Here is a 14,547-nt window from a genome sequence, read left to right as displayed (position 1 = left end):
CCGCCGCCTCTCATTGGCTGGGCGTGTTCGGGGCGGGTCGGGCGGGGGGTGGACGTGGCGGGCGGGGGAGGCGCAGGGGCACCGCAGACAAAGAGTGTGCTTCGTGCGCCCGCCCGCGCCGCTCCGGAGGCGCGCGGCTGGGACGGTGGGGCTGGGTCGTGGAGCCCAGGGTCCGACGGCGGCCTGTGCAGGGGTGGGAACCTCCAGGCGAAAGCCACACGGGTCAGCTGAGCGGGAGGCAGGGTGTGCTCGCTCTGGACTGGACTCTTGAACCTGGTGCCTGGGTTCGGATCATCAAGTCATTGACCGTGTAATGGGGATACGGGCGCGACAAGGGGCGCGTATTGCCAGGACCCTGCAAGGCTCGGACACAACTAGCTGTGATAACCCCTGGAGCGGCGAATCGCACGCGGGGTCCCGGGACGGCGGGGAGCTGGAAGGGGGAAGGGAGTCGTGGGGCGCCCTTCTGGGGCCTGCACCTGCCTGCCCGCCGCTGGGCCACGGAGGGGTGCGGATCGGGGCAGGTTCCCTGATGGGCGCAGAGATGCACCGGTGCCGCCATCGGTAGCGAGGAGGGCGCGGGACCAGGCGAGCCCGCCCAAAGTGGGAAGGCGCTGGGCGGCGGGGGATGAGAAGCCGGATCCTACACTCTGAGCCTGGAGAGCCCCTGAGATTGGCTGTGGCAAGGACCTCTCCCGGGTCCCTGGGGAGTGTCCCGTTCAGCGACCTGTCCTCCCCCCCTTCCCCAGCGCCTCGTGAGGTCTGGACTGTCCGGCCGAGACTGGACTTGACCAGGCACCTTCTGCACAATGAGAGTCAGATAACAGGTTCAGGCCCACTGCCCAACTTCCTTCTTCACAATCCTGTGGTCAGCGTTGCTGCGTTTCCGGGTGGCGCACCGTGGTGCTTTCATTCTTGTGTTATCGTTTCTGGAATCAGGACAGGGATTACAATGGCGATGTATCCAGGGTTCCATTCTCTTTTTTTAAGTTTATTTATTTACTTAGTGAGAGAAAGAGAGAGCACTTGTGTGGGGGAGGGGCAGAGAGAGAGGGGGAGAGAGAATTCCAAGCAGGCCCCAGTGCAGTCAGCCCAGATCCCCAGCCCGGATTTCCAGGCAGGGCTCTGACTCACAAACTGTGAGCTCATGACCTGAGCCAAAATGAAGAGCTGGACGCTTACCCAACTGAGCCCTTCAGGTGCGCCGTGTGTCCAGGGTTTGAAAGATTATATATTTCTGCTCAGAGGAGGTACATCAAGTGTATCTAAGTAGTCCACCAGGAATCCAACGATGGTGTGTTAAGGGTTTCCTTTGATTCTTAGAATCTAAATAGAACATTCCTTAAACAGAGACCCAAAGCCAGGTCTGCTGACTCCTAGTCCAGTGCTCGTGATGGCTGGTGGGCCCTGAACCAGGGGTCTGGAGGCCTGGGTTTGAATATCGCCAGCCTCTGACCTCCAGGAGCCAGGAAACCAATAGCCTGTGGGCCTGGGGGGAAGCCCAGACCCCAAACAAGAGCAGGAGTCGACTGTGGCTGGGGACTTCCAAGGTCACAATTAAACTGCTTCCGGGTGACTCAGCCTTACGAACCCGCGATCCCGTGGTGGCCGATGCCTCGGGAGGTGAAGCAAAATGTCTTCGGAGAGTTTTTGGAGGTTTGAGTAGAAAGCCAAGTACTTTAACAGGGCTGGAAGTCACAAAGTTAGAGTGGCGCATTCGATAAGGAAACAACTGATGACCTACTTTTTTTTGGTTTCTCTTAAAAGAATGCACGTGCCCTTAAGTCCATACTTGCCCTCATGCTTGCGGGCAGTTGCCTGCAGCCTGACCTCCAGAGGCCACCCCCCTCCCCCCACAGTTAGGGGAGAGACCCAAAAGAAGAATTAAGAAAGTCTCGCCAAGTCAGTGAGGACTCCTGTCCGTATTTTGGAGCACAGTCTCATCAGCAGTTGGGTTCTATGCCTGTTCTGTTTCATTTCCTGAGGATAAAATTACAGGACAAGATGTGAAGCTTTCCAACCCTCGCCCACCCGCAGAGCCCCAGGCCCCACCCCCAACCCAGGGGAGCCGCCCTGCAGGGGTTCTTCCCAGAGAAGGCCCGAGGGCCCGAGGCCAGAGCAGGATGGCCAGTCAGGGAGGGGTCATCACGGGGCACCGGACGCCACGCCAGGTCACCGTCAAGTACCTGCTGCAGTCTCCAGTGTGCACAGTCCTATAATTTCTTACACGAGGCGGATCCAGTGTGGAAGAGTTAGAAACCCTGGCAGGAAAAGAGGACAAGATCATGACGCTGTTCTCCCTACCCTGGAGTTCGCTGGATCCAGGGACGGGGGCTGTTCTGACCTGGGCAAGGTGCAGGGGGGCAGGACCGCCAACCATCTCCCCACTCGCGTGGAATAAAACTCAGTCTGTTGAGCGTCCGGCTTCAGCTCAGGTCATGATCTCACAGTTCATGGGTTCGAGCCCCGCGTCAGGCTCTGTGCTGACAGCTAGCTCAGAGCCTGGAGACTGCTTCAGATTCTGTGTCTCCCTCTCTCTCTGACCCTCCCCTGCTCATGCTGTCTCTCTTTCTCCCTCTCTCTCTCCCTCTCTCTCTCTCTCTCTCTCTCAAATAAATAAAAACAGTAAAGAAAAATTAAAAACAAAAAAACAAAAGAACAACCCAGGCTCAGGGCCTCTGCGCCCCAGGCGACCTGGCCCTGACCTCAGGCTCCAAGCTCATTCTCTCCTGGGTGCCTTCTCACCAGCGGCTCCCTCTGTTGGGAAGCTCTTCCCTTGCCCAGATCACCTCCTGAACCCAGGCCTCCCCCCCCCCCCCCCCCCCCCCCCCCCCCCCCCCCCCCCCCCCCCCCCCCCCCCCCCCCCCCCCCCCCCCCCCCCGCTGCCACCCTTCCCCCACTCTGCATTCTTCCAGCCCTGGAGTGACTTTATTTGTTGCTCTGTGCCTTTGTCCCCTCCCTCCCACTGGACTGTATCCACCAGCGCAGGGACCTTCACGGTCACCTCTACTCACACTAAGCCAGGCACACAGTGCTGTGTGCGCACCCGGGATGGGCCCTGGGTTGGGGTGAGGCAGCGGGACAGCTGACATCCTGACCCTTCTCCAGGGACCCGTGTTCCAGGAAAAAGAGGGGAGGGGTGGTGGGGGTTCCGGGTGATAGTTTTCCCTGAAGCGTATGTTTAGAGGGGCGCCTGGGTGGCTCAGTCAGTTAAGCATCTGATTTTGCCTCAGGCCAGGACCTCACAGTTTGTGAGTTTGAGCCCCGTGCAGGGCTCTTGGCATTTGGTGCTTTGGATCCCGTCTCCCTCTCTCTCTCTGCCCCTCCCCTGCTCGCACTCTGCCTCTCTCTCAAAAATAAATAAACATTAAAAACTAATAACATGGGGGCACCTGGGTGGCTCAGTCGGTTAAGCGTCCCACTTCGGCTCAGGTCATGATCTCACGGCTGGTGGGTTCGAGCCCCGCGTCAGGCTCTGTGCTGACAGCTCAGAGCCTGGAGCTGCCTCAGATTCTGTGTCTCCCCCCTCTCTCTGACCCTCCCCTGCTCACGCTGTCTCTCTCTGTCTCTCAAAAAAATAAATAAAAAACATTAAAAAAATTTTTTTAAACTAATAACATGTATTTTTAAGATTAAGAACCTCTGAAACAAAGTTTCTCCCAGGCCGCAGTCGGCCTTGATAAGGAGCCAGGGAGAGAGAGGCAGGACCCCTCCTAGGCTGGGGTGTGTGTGTGTGTGTGTGTGTGTGTGTGTGTGTGTGTGTGTGTGTGTCGGCTCTGACTCAAGAGCAGGGGGTCGGCCCGCCCGCTCTGGGTGAGCGGGCCCTGAGGAGCCAGGCTGGGTGAGGGGGTCAGGGCGCTGGCCTGCCCTCCCTGGGGCCCCCGCCACAGTGTCCCCACTCCAGACCTCTGGATGCAGGCTTCCAGGAAGGTGGCTAAGACACACATCACCAGACCTAAGGAATCAGACTTAGGGGGCAGGGGGGCTGGAAACCTGCATTTGGTTTTTTAAAGTGCATTTATTTTGAGAGAGAGAGCGAGAGAGCATGTGGCAGTGAGAAGGTGGAGAGAGAAGGAGACAGAATCTCAAGCAGGCTTTGTGCTGTTGGTGCAGAGCCCTGACGTGGGGCTTGAACCCACGAACTGTGAGCTCACCACCTGAGCTGAAACCAAGAGTTGGACACTTGACTGACTGAGCCCCTCAGGCACCCTGAAACCTGCATTTCAAGTGACCCCTTCAGGGGCTTTGAGGTGGCTCTGGGGACCTCAGGTCGAGACCATCTCCAAGGACAGGCTCAGGAGCTTGATGTCAGTTTGCCTTTCAGTCTCTCAACTTGGACCCCTCCTGGCTCTGTGACCCTGTGAGCCTTCTTGGCCTCAGTGTCCTCATTTGTAAAACGGGTTCAGGGGGTCCCAGGGGCCAGAGCAACTGCAGGAGCCCCACAAAGCAGGCGCTTTTGTAGGAAAGGGGGTGTGGGGGGTAAGAGTTGAGTTAATTACTCAGCTGAGGTATTGGGGTTTCCCACCGGCATCTTCAATTGTCCGGATGGGGAGGGGAGACTCTGGCTCCGGAAGAACTTCTGAAGGCTGCAGCGAGCAGGTGTGGGGGTGGGGCGTTGGGGGAGGGGCACTGGGGACGGAGCTGTGGTTGGCTGCCAGGCACTGGTGAGAACTGACTGCCCTCCGGGTTCCCAGTGAGCACACTGCTGCCGGGCTGTGGCTCCGCCCCTCCCATCCGGTCCGCTGGTGACTCCGCCCCCAACGAAGGAATCTACTGAGGGGGGGTCAGAGGCTGAAGAGCCTGGGACCCTTTGGGGACAGGCAGCCACTGTCCTCTCAAGTCCATGGCCCCCAGAGCTCTCTCGTTAAGTAGACTTGAAACGATTTATTTAAACGGAGTCAACCTCAAGGTGGCCACCATGCTGCAGGGGATTCTGGAATGTTCCTTCCACTGGAAATGTTCATAGTTTTCCCCAGGGCTGCCTCTCCAGGTGAGCTGTGGGCCTCCCTCATGCTCCGCCGGTCCCAGCCCACTTGGCCTTGGAGTGAACAAGAGACCAGAGCCAGGGAGGCCCTGACCAGTGTTTGTTTGTTTGTTTAAGTTTATTTATTTTGAGAGAGAGGAAGAGAGAGAATCTCAAGCAGGCTCTGCACTGTCAGCATAGAGCCCCATGTGGGGCTCTAACCCACAAACCACAAGATCGTGACCTGAGTTGAAGTCAAGTGTCGGACCCTTAACCCACTGAGCCCCGCAGGCGCCCCGCTCTGGCCGGGTTGTGAGATGAGCAGGAACTTAAGAAGGAAATGATATAGACGTGTGGCCAATGCTTCAAGTATAAAAATAGGGCCTCCCAGGGCCCCAGGCCTGGAGGGCCCGGGGGGTGTTCCGTGGCGGTCAGGACAGAGGACGGGGCGGCACGCCGTCTGGTCTGGGGGGGAAATGGTCGGTGTGGGGGGCAGACCCCCCGGGGTGGTGGCCAGAGGAGGGGAGAGCGCCCCTCCCTGGGCCGTGGTCCCGGTGGCCGGGTGAGCTGGAGTTGACACCACAGGAGGAGGGAGAGGGCACAGTGGCGGATGGAGAATGCCGCCCACTGAGCCCGGAGGCGCGTGGGGACAGTCACGGGTGTGGCAGGCAGGCCCTCAGGGAGGACACGGACGTGGGAGGAGCCTGGGGCAGCTCAGAGGCAGGCGGAGGAAGGAGGGAGAGAAAGCCCCCAGTGTCCTGGATTCCAGAGTCATGGAGGTGGAGACCCGCTGTCCCAGAACCTGTCCCTGAAGGAAGGGCCTTGTGGCACCTCTCGGCCCGGCAGCATCTTCCGGGGACTGCTGCCCGGCGACTGTCCCTCCTCTCCCACGGGCCTTGCTGCTTCGGGCTCTGCTCTCTGGAGTCCTTGTCCTTGGCCCCCTGGGTGGCACATGACAGGCAGCACGAGGGGCTGGCTGGGGGCCAGACGTGCCTCTGAGGTGTACCCCCTCACAGGCCCTCGCCATCCGAGGGGAGGGTGGGGGGCAGGCTGCTCTCCTTCCCCCTCGTCTGGCCTTGAGCATCTTTGTGTAGCGTCAGGGGCATCCTGGGCAACTTCAGTCCATCCAGCCCACACCGGGGGTGCCCACTCACCTGCCCACTTCCAGAGCAGCCCGGCTGGGCCCCCTTCCCAGAGGCCTCTGCGACCGCGCCGGGGAGGCTGGCTTCCCTCTGTGACAGGCTGGCCACACTTACCTGTTTCCATTCCTGGCCCTCCGTGGTGGCTTGAAAACACGTCCACTAATTCTTCCAGACTCCTGCTTCCTGATTTGCCTGTCGCTGAGTGTGGGGCCGGAATGAGTGACTCAATTCCAGGGAATAGAAAATATTCACTGTTGGGGGGGGGGGTGCTGGGTGACTCAACCGGCTAAGGGTCCGACTCTTGGTTTCTGCTCAGGTTATGATCTCATGGTTCGTGGGTTTGATCCCCGAGTCAGGCTCTGTGACAACTCAGAGCCTGGAGCCTGCTTCCGATTCTGTGTCTCCCTTTCTCTCTCTCCCCCTACCCTGCTCGCTCGCTCTCAAAAATAAATAAGCATTTAAAAATTTTTTTAATAAAAGAAAAGAAAATATTCACCGGGAATAACATTGCCTCACTTCTGAGACAGTTCCCAAGGCATCATGGCCGCCGCCTTGCTCTTCCTCTTGGAGCTGTGCTGGGAGCAGTCCTGCAGAGAGGTCCCTGCACTGAGGAACTGAAGCCTCCGGCCCACAGCCACACGAGAGAGTCACTTTGGAAGGGGGTCCCCTAGACCCGGTGCGGCCCATGCCCCCACCTTGACCACAGCCTCGTGAGAGACCCTGAGTGCCAGCCACCCGGCCAAGCTGTCCCCAGATTCCTGACCCTCAGACACTATGAGGTAAGGAGTATTCAGTGTTTAGGGGCATCCGGGTGGCTCAGTTGGTTAAGCATCCAATTTTGACTCAGGTCATGATCTTATGGTTTGTGGGTTCAAGCCCCGCATCAGGCTCTGTGCTGACAGCTTGGAGCCTGGAGCTGCTTCAGATTCTGTGTCTCCTTCTCTCTCTGACCTTCCCCTGCTCACACTGTCTCTCTCTCTCTCTCTCTCAAAAATAAATAAAACATTGAAAATTTAAAAAAGTATTCAGCGTTTGAAGCTGCTGAGTTTGGGGATAATCTGTTGTGCAAGAATAGATCGGATATCCTCCCCCGCCCGGCTGGCCTACAGGGGCGAGGGCAGCACCTCTGGACCCCATTGCCCGCACGAGAATACACACAAAGTCATGAGTGGGTGAACGGGTGCTTGAGTGGCATCAGGCCTCGGGTCCTGCCTTGGAGCCTCCTGTTCCTCAGTCCAACTCCTTGTGCTGTGGATGTGGGGGAGGGGTGGGGTCAGAGGTCACCTTGTTCAGCCCTTCTGGTTGGCACACTCCAGGGTCAACGACGCTTCCTGGGCAGGCCACCAAGGGGTCGCAAGGGTCCGGGAGCTGGGAAGGGCTTGGGTGCAAAGGGACCAACCACCATGGCCAGGGTGTGGGCAGGGCTGGGCGCAGGAGCTAAAGGAGCCGACGGGACAGTTCGGGGGGATGCGTCAGCTGTAGGGTCAGGCCTGACGCAGCAGGCCCTCCGGGCCCCACCTCTGCCGCGTCTGATTCCTCGCATCAGGAGCCCCCACAGTCCCTACCTCCCTGGACCCCATCCTGTCCCTGGGTAGCTTCTTCCCTGAATCGCAGGGGCGGAGTCACTGGTGTCATCAGGGCGGGCGGGCCTCAAACTCTTCCTCTTGCCGTCTCTCTGGCCCACGGTGGCCCCATCTGTCACACGGGAGCGGCTCCAGGGGGCCGGGAGGCTGAGTCTGACGCCTATGCCAATGGCAGGGGTGACGGTAGGCCCCGGCAGGGAGTCAGCGGGGAGACTCTGTCATATGCTTTGTAGGTGTTAGGGGTGGCCGGTGACACGGGTGCCGAAGCTGAAGAACCACGAGCGGGGACAGAGTGGATCCACTTCTGGGGGGAGGGGCGGCCATCAGGAGGGACATCGGCCTGAGTTTCTGTCCAGGGGGCCTTCTGAGGGCTTTGGAAGGGTGAGGAGGGTTGCGGCTGTGCCCGTGGGCTGGGTGTGGGGAGGGGGCCGCACGTGGCCCGGCCTGGCAGGAGGTGCCAGGAGGGGCTCTGTCTGGGGCTGGTGTGGGGTGTGAGAATGTGTTTTGTAGTCATGCTCTACTTTCTGAGAACGGAGGGAGGGCCCTGTGACCGAGAAAAAACCGTTCGGGCCAAGTGCAGCACCCTGGGAATTTTGTCTGTGAGCTGGGCTTTGACTAGACTCCTTTCAGTGGCCCTGAGGTCCCTCCCTCCCTCCCAGGGCGGGGGTCACACGGGCTTAGAGACCCCAGGCCCCGGGCCCTAACCCCTCAGCATGTCAGAGGAAGGGTAGAGTGTCCGGAAGGACTGAGTCTGGCTCATCCCACCCCAGAGACGCCTCGGAGAAGGGGGCGCTGCCTCACCCCTGCCTGAGGCCCCGTGTCTGCTGGGCGTCCTGCAGATCCAGGCCGGGCCCAGCGTACGGACTCTTGTCTCCCGTCCCGTTTTATACATGTAGGAAGCGCGGCCAGGGGGGGGGTCCGTGGCTGTGGCTGGCTCTTGGTCGCAGAGTGAGCCTGGTGGGACCATGGAGCCCGTTTTCTGGAAATGCCGAGGCTGGCAGTGTCTGGAGCTGGCCTGAGCCCCGTGCCTGCTCGGGGCTCCTGAGCCATTTCCACCGCCCGGAACCCCGCCGCCTCCCTCCACCTCCAGCTCCCGTCCAAGTGGCCAAGTGTGTGAAAATGACAGAGCGGGCATCTGTGACTCGGCAGTGCCCCCTGAGAGCGTGCCCCTCGGAAACGACGGAAGACCCCAGCGCAGGCTTACGGGAGGCCTTTGTGTTATACACTGGAAACAAGCTGAGGGTACCACGGACGAAGTGTCGGGGCGGCGGAGTGTGGAGTGTGTCTAGCCGTCTGCCAGGCTGGCCCGGCAGCTGCCCAGCCCTGGCCCGGCAGCTGCCCAGCCCTGGCCCTTCCGTCCTCCCAGAGCCGGACGGCGGAGGGTCATGGAATTTCCACTGTACAGACAAGGACACTAAGCGGGCTCAGTCCACCTGGCGCAGCCTCCTGCCCACACACCCCCTACCCTTGGCCATACCATGCGCACCGTGGACGTGCCCAGGAAGGGCCTTTGCAGGAACCGTGGGGACGAGCCGTCCTAGGCATGTTGATAAGGGATGGAAGCAAATCACAAAATGATAGTAAAAAAGAAAATGGTTGTGTTTGCCCACACTCCACGTGGGGTTTTCCCTTTGCTGCCTCTCTTTGGTCTGGAGGGCTTTGGTTTTTTTCAGTAACTTATGGTTATTCCTTTATTTTCCTTAATTTTTTTAATGTTTTTTATTTTTGAGAGACAGAGAGAGACAGCACAAGCAGGGGAGGGTCAGAGAGAGAGGGAGACACAGAATCCGAAGCAGCTCCAGGCTCCAAGCTGTCAGCACAGAGCCCGACGCGGGGCTTGAACCCATGAACCGTGAGATCATGACCTAAGCCGAAGGCGGATGCTCTACTGACTGAGCCACCCAGGCGCCCCTGGTTATTCCTTTTCTTATAAAATGTAACAGTGCATTTCAGAATGTGACCAGCCCCTAGGCCAGAAAGACGCTGTGCCCAGTGCAGCGCCAGCCCCTTTCCCAGAATGCTTTGCAGCAGCCCAGGCTTGCATTTTTGTGTGATGTCTGTCTCCTTCTAGAAGATGGGCCGAGCAGATCCACACTAAATTGGGCTGGTATTGCTGGAAGAGGCCTGGAGCCGGGCTTGGTGCTAATAATAGTCAATCTTGCCTGTTGAGACGAATGCCCCCGGAGGGTCCCATGGGCTGTGCCTTCTGCTATCCAGGCCAGACCTGGAGCCACACTCCTGGCCCACGGTCACACATCTGGGAGAGGCAGAGCTTGGAGCCAAACCGAGGCTGTGGGTGCCCAGCCTGAGCTCTCCCCCAGACCGTGTAGGGCTCTCCCCGGCCAAGACCTCTGCCCCTCCCAGCCACCCACTGGCCCCTCTGCCACCTCCTGTGTTAGCGCAAGCCAATGTGAGCAGGTGACTTCTCCTGACTCGGGGGGTTCATTCACTTGTACTTTCAACTGTCAATCTACTCACCCCTCACCCTTCCACCTGTCCATTCTTCAGTCCATCTGTCTGTCCATCCATCCACCCACCTATCTATCTACCTTCCCACTCACTGCATCCATCGTCCATCCATCCATCCATCCATCCATCTGTCCATCCATCCATCGTTTGATCTGCCCACCTGTCCATCCATCTATCCATCTATCTATCCATCCACCCACTCACCCCATCAATCCGTCCATCCATTTATCCGTCCATCCCTCCTTTGATCTGCCCCTCTGTACTTCCATCTGTCTTTCCACCTGTCCATTCTTCAGTCCATCTGTCTGTCCGTCCATCCGTCCACCCACCTATCTATCCACCTTCTCACTCACCGCATCCATCGTCCATCCATCCATCCATCCATCCATCTGTCCATCCATCCATCCTTTGATCTGCCCACCTGTCCTTCCATATGTCCATCCATCTATCTAGCCATCCGTCCATCCACTGACTTGTTTCCTCATGCGTTTATTCACCCAGCCTCCCCAGGGAGCCTGTCCTCTGCTGGGAGCTGTGGGCTCAGGGACAAATCTGGGCCAGCCCTGCCGGCTAGAAACTCACAGCTGGGTGGGGAACCCTTAGACCTGCACCGAAGCAGCCTGAGCAGTGAGGTGGTGTGTGTTGTGTCCCTCCTGTGGAGAGGGTAAAGTTTGGGCATGTTTGCTCCGGAGACAAAGGGCAGGTGAAACTTGGCTACAGTGACCAAGAAAACACCCTTGTCTTGCATGTCACTGTCTTGGGCTGCCTGCTCCCATGCTGCCCACCCTCTGCCCCCCCAACCTTGTCCCCTCCCTACTCTGCCTCTGTCCTTGGCACTCCCTGCTGTTTGGCAGTTTCCTCACCTCTGGGGTGTCTGTTCCCCTCTGCCTAGAATGTGAGAGAGCCACGGGGCGGGGCGGGCCATGTCTGCGTGGCATCAGGGCTGGGATTTGAATGCAGACAGTCTGGCCCCTAAGCAGACACTGAGTGTGTCTCTTAACGCCAGGATGAGGGGCGCCTGGGGGGCTCAGTCAGCTGGGTGTCCAACTTCAGTTCAGGTCATGATCTTGTGGTCCGAGAGTTCGAGGCCCGTGTTGAGCTCTGTGCTGACAGCTTGGAGTCTGGAGCTGCTTCAGATTCTGTGTCTCCTTTTCTCTCTCTGACCCTCCCCTGCTCACACTCTGTCTCTCTCTCACTTTCTCAAATATAAATAAACATTGACAAAAAATGCTAAAGGCCAGGACAGGACAGGTGTCAGGATTGACCTTGGACAGGCTGCATCCTGCCCTCTGCCCTCTGCCTGGGCAGCTGCCACTGTCAGCTCGTCCCGCCTTCACCCTGCAATGGCTGGGCAGGCGGGGATGTGGCTGCCCGCCCCCACCTCCCACCCCCCCGCCCCCGCCCCTGTCACACCCAGCCTGTTCAAGGCCTGTCTGCATCAGCCCATCAGAAGACAAGAAAACAGGTAGATGCACAGTCCCGGACCTGAGGGCCACCTGGACCAGTCTGAACCCTGTGACGTCAACACCTGCCCCTCTACCCCGGTCCTGCCAGCTTTCTGGTCGGCAGGACACTTGCTGTGCGTGACCCTGGGCAAGTTTGTGGCCACCTTGAAGCGCTGCTGTGTGGCTCACTTGGGAGCACATGCTGAGCCCCTGGGAGGGCCCACGGGGTGACAGCCATGGGGGCAGAGCTCATGGGCCTAGGGCCTGGCCCTTGGCATCAGAGAGGTGCTGGTTGTTCTAGAATGTTCCATCACATCCAGCCTCACCACTTACCTGGCCTTGGACAAATCCCTCTTCTGGGCCTCGATGGCTCAAACTGTACAATGGAGACGGTTGCCCTGCTTCTCTCCAGGGCTGTGATGAGGACCCGTGAGCTGGTGGAGGAGGAGTAAACTGTAAAGTGGGGTACACTGCTGGGGGGTCAAGCCACCTCTTGTTGGAGCGGCTGCCTCTTCAGGAGCGCCCTGGCTCCTGGCCCTAGCAGGAGGCCCTGCCGGGCTTGGTCCCGGCTCTCAGTCAGCGCAGGACGCTGGGGACGGCATGGAGGCAACCCCCGGTGGGGGGGTGGCGGGAGGCAGATGTGGGGGCGCGGGGACAGTGCAGGCCCCGGGCGGTGAGAAGGGTGCGGTGCGGAGCAGATGCTGGCTGTGTCCCGTGTTTGCTCCTGGAGTGGGGGCAGCCCTGTGCTCTCCTCCACTCCCCCCTGTCAGCTAGAGCTCCGTGAGGACGGGGCCGGGTCTCCTGAGCCTCAGCTCAGCCTCAGCTTGGACAGTGTTTGTGGAGCGAGTGGGGACGGAGCTCTGAGGGCTCCTGGGCAGGAGCGATCCCTGGGGAGCTGGCGAGGCCGGAGGACACCATGAAGGGTCACGGTCATCACGGCCCCACCACCGACTGCCCCGGAGGCGTCTGGACGTGGCCTGGGGCTCAGCCCCGCAGGCAGCGTGGATGGTGAGCCTGCCACCTCCTGTGGCCTCTCACATATTTCCCTGACACCTGGGTCCTGAGGGCACTGGGACAAGGGTCCTGGGGAGGTGGGGTGGGGGAGTCCAGCTCCCCGTGCCCGGATATGGGCATCGACCCGCATGGCCTCTGCCTTCGGGGCCACTGGTCAGCGGGCTCTGTCCCCTGTCCCGCCCCTGACCGCAGGGATTTAAGGCCCGCGAGGAGCTGACGCGCGGTTGAGGCCACCCCTGGTGGTGGCGTGGCTGCTGTCCGGCAGGCAGACTCCAGGCCCGTCCCCCCACACCACCTCCACTGTCCATGGATTTTGTTGCTGGAGCCGTTGGAGGTAACGGACAGGACGGGAGAATCGGGGGGCTGGGGTGTGCTGTGGCCTGACAGCAGCCTTCCCATAGCAGTGGGGCTTGGGGGGCCCCCGGAAGGGGTCCGGAGCTGGCATGGGCTGCAGGTCCGGGAGGAGGTGCGGGGACATGAGTCAGCCTCAGCCTGGGAGGCGGTGGGCAGGCAAGTCCAGGGTGGGGACAGTCGGTGGGGGTGGGTGGCAGAAGGTGGCCTCCGCCCGTACTCGGGTGGGGATGGTCGGGGACGCGGATAACGAGGACAAACTGGCCTGGGTCCGGATCCTGAGGGGTGGGGTGGGGGAGGGGAGAGGCCCCGCTGAGCCCCGGCCTCACCCCCTGTCTGGATGCGTGTTGTCCCGGCCTTGCTGGGCTCTGAACTATTTTCCCTTCTGGGGAAAGGGCTGCTTGCGAAAGACGAATCCAGAGAGATAACAGGCTTGTTAGGAGACAGGCTGGGCAGGGGCTTCCCCCACGGCCGCTGACCCTGCAGGCTGGGAGGCTATTTTGGGTGAGGCACCCTTGGCCTTGCTGGTCTTGTGCAACAGCCGTGGGTGCCGGTCGATGCTGCTGGGAACAGTGGGGGCTGCTTTCCTTCCCTCAGGGGGGTTGGCGGTGCGGGTCCAGGGAAGACTGGAGCCCTGGCCTCACCGGCGACCCTTCTCAGGTCCTGCTACGTGCTAGACCGGGGCCAGCTGCTGCCTGGATGTTAGTCCCCTCGGGAGGAGGCCCAGAGAAGGGGCCTGACCTGCCCAAGATCCCAGAGCCAGGAATGGCTCCCGAGTCCTGTATTTTTCATCTAGGCCAGATCAGACGAGGGCCTTGTGGAGGACAGACGTGACGTGTGTGGGGCAGCAGCAAGATCACGTGACAGGGGCTCCGATCTATGTGTTTTCCGGCACAGAGGCAGCCCAGAGGCAGGGGTCAGGGAGGGCCCCAGACAGGGGGGCATGCTGTGGTAGGGCTTTGATGAATGAGCAGGAGTTTGGTGAGGTCTGTGGGAGGGTCAAGGAGGCGAATTCTGACCAAGTCATTCAGTCGGTCTTTTGCTTCACTTGCTTTGTTCATTCACTCATTCATTCATTCACTTTGTCATCCACACATTTATTGAGTCCCAGGTCGCCTAGGAATTAGGGCTCCGCCCCCGAGTGCCTTATTGTCCTCAGAGGCTCTCACCACCCCTGGCCTCCAGGGTACGGAGCCCTAGGGGTTTGAGGCGGTCCGGCTTCCCCAGCGTGGTTCTGGGGGCTTAGACACTGAGGCTCTGTTGCCAGGAGAGGGGGAAGGAACGGGAGGGGCACGCCTGGCCCCCGGCAGGGAGAGCGCCCTCCTGTCCCACTCTGTTCCATGCAGACCTGGGGTTCCAGGTGGTCCTTCACAGAGCCCTGGGTGACCTGGGCTTCCCCACCTGCTGCCTCTGCTGGGTCCATGGCCCTCCTCCACACTCCCCTGCAGCCCAAGGCAGACGAGCCCTTCACAGGCCTGAGGGCAAGAGCTGCCCGGCTTCGAGATGGGGCCCAGCCAGGGTCAGCGGGGGCTCCTCAAAATGTGACGCTGGAGGCAAAGCCGCAGAGCGTCTCTGGCCTT

The 14,547-nt window shown here is 60.1% G+C and overlaps 1 protein-coding gene across 1 annotated transcript in view; it reads left to right on the top strand.

Moving 5' to 3' along the window:
• The first annotated feature begins 12,856 nt into the window (after positions 1-12,856).
• Positions 12,857-14,547, top strand: part of SLC25A47 (solute carrier family 25 member 47) — a 6,152-nt gene continuing 4,461 nt past the window's right edge. Inside the window, exon 1 of the mRNA XM_029951536.1 lies at positions 12,857-12,950. Within this exon, the coding sequence (XP_029807396.1) occupies positions 12,923-12,950 (28 nt within the window). The 5' untranslated portion in view covers positions 12,857-12,922. The remainder of the gene's footprint in view (positions 12,951-14,547) is intronic.

Source organism: Suricata suricatta, chromosome 9, assembly GCF_006229205.1.
Source record: "Suricata suricatta isolate VVHF042 chromosome 9, meerkat_22Aug2017_6uvM2_HiC, whole genome shotgun sequence".
Taxonomy (NCBI): domain Eukaryota; kingdom Metazoa; phylum Chordata; class Mammalia; order Carnivora; family Herpestidae; genus Suricata; species Suricata suricatta.
The sequence above is the reverse complement of the archived record's forward strand: the minus strand, read 5'-3'. Positions and strand labels throughout refer to the sequence as shown.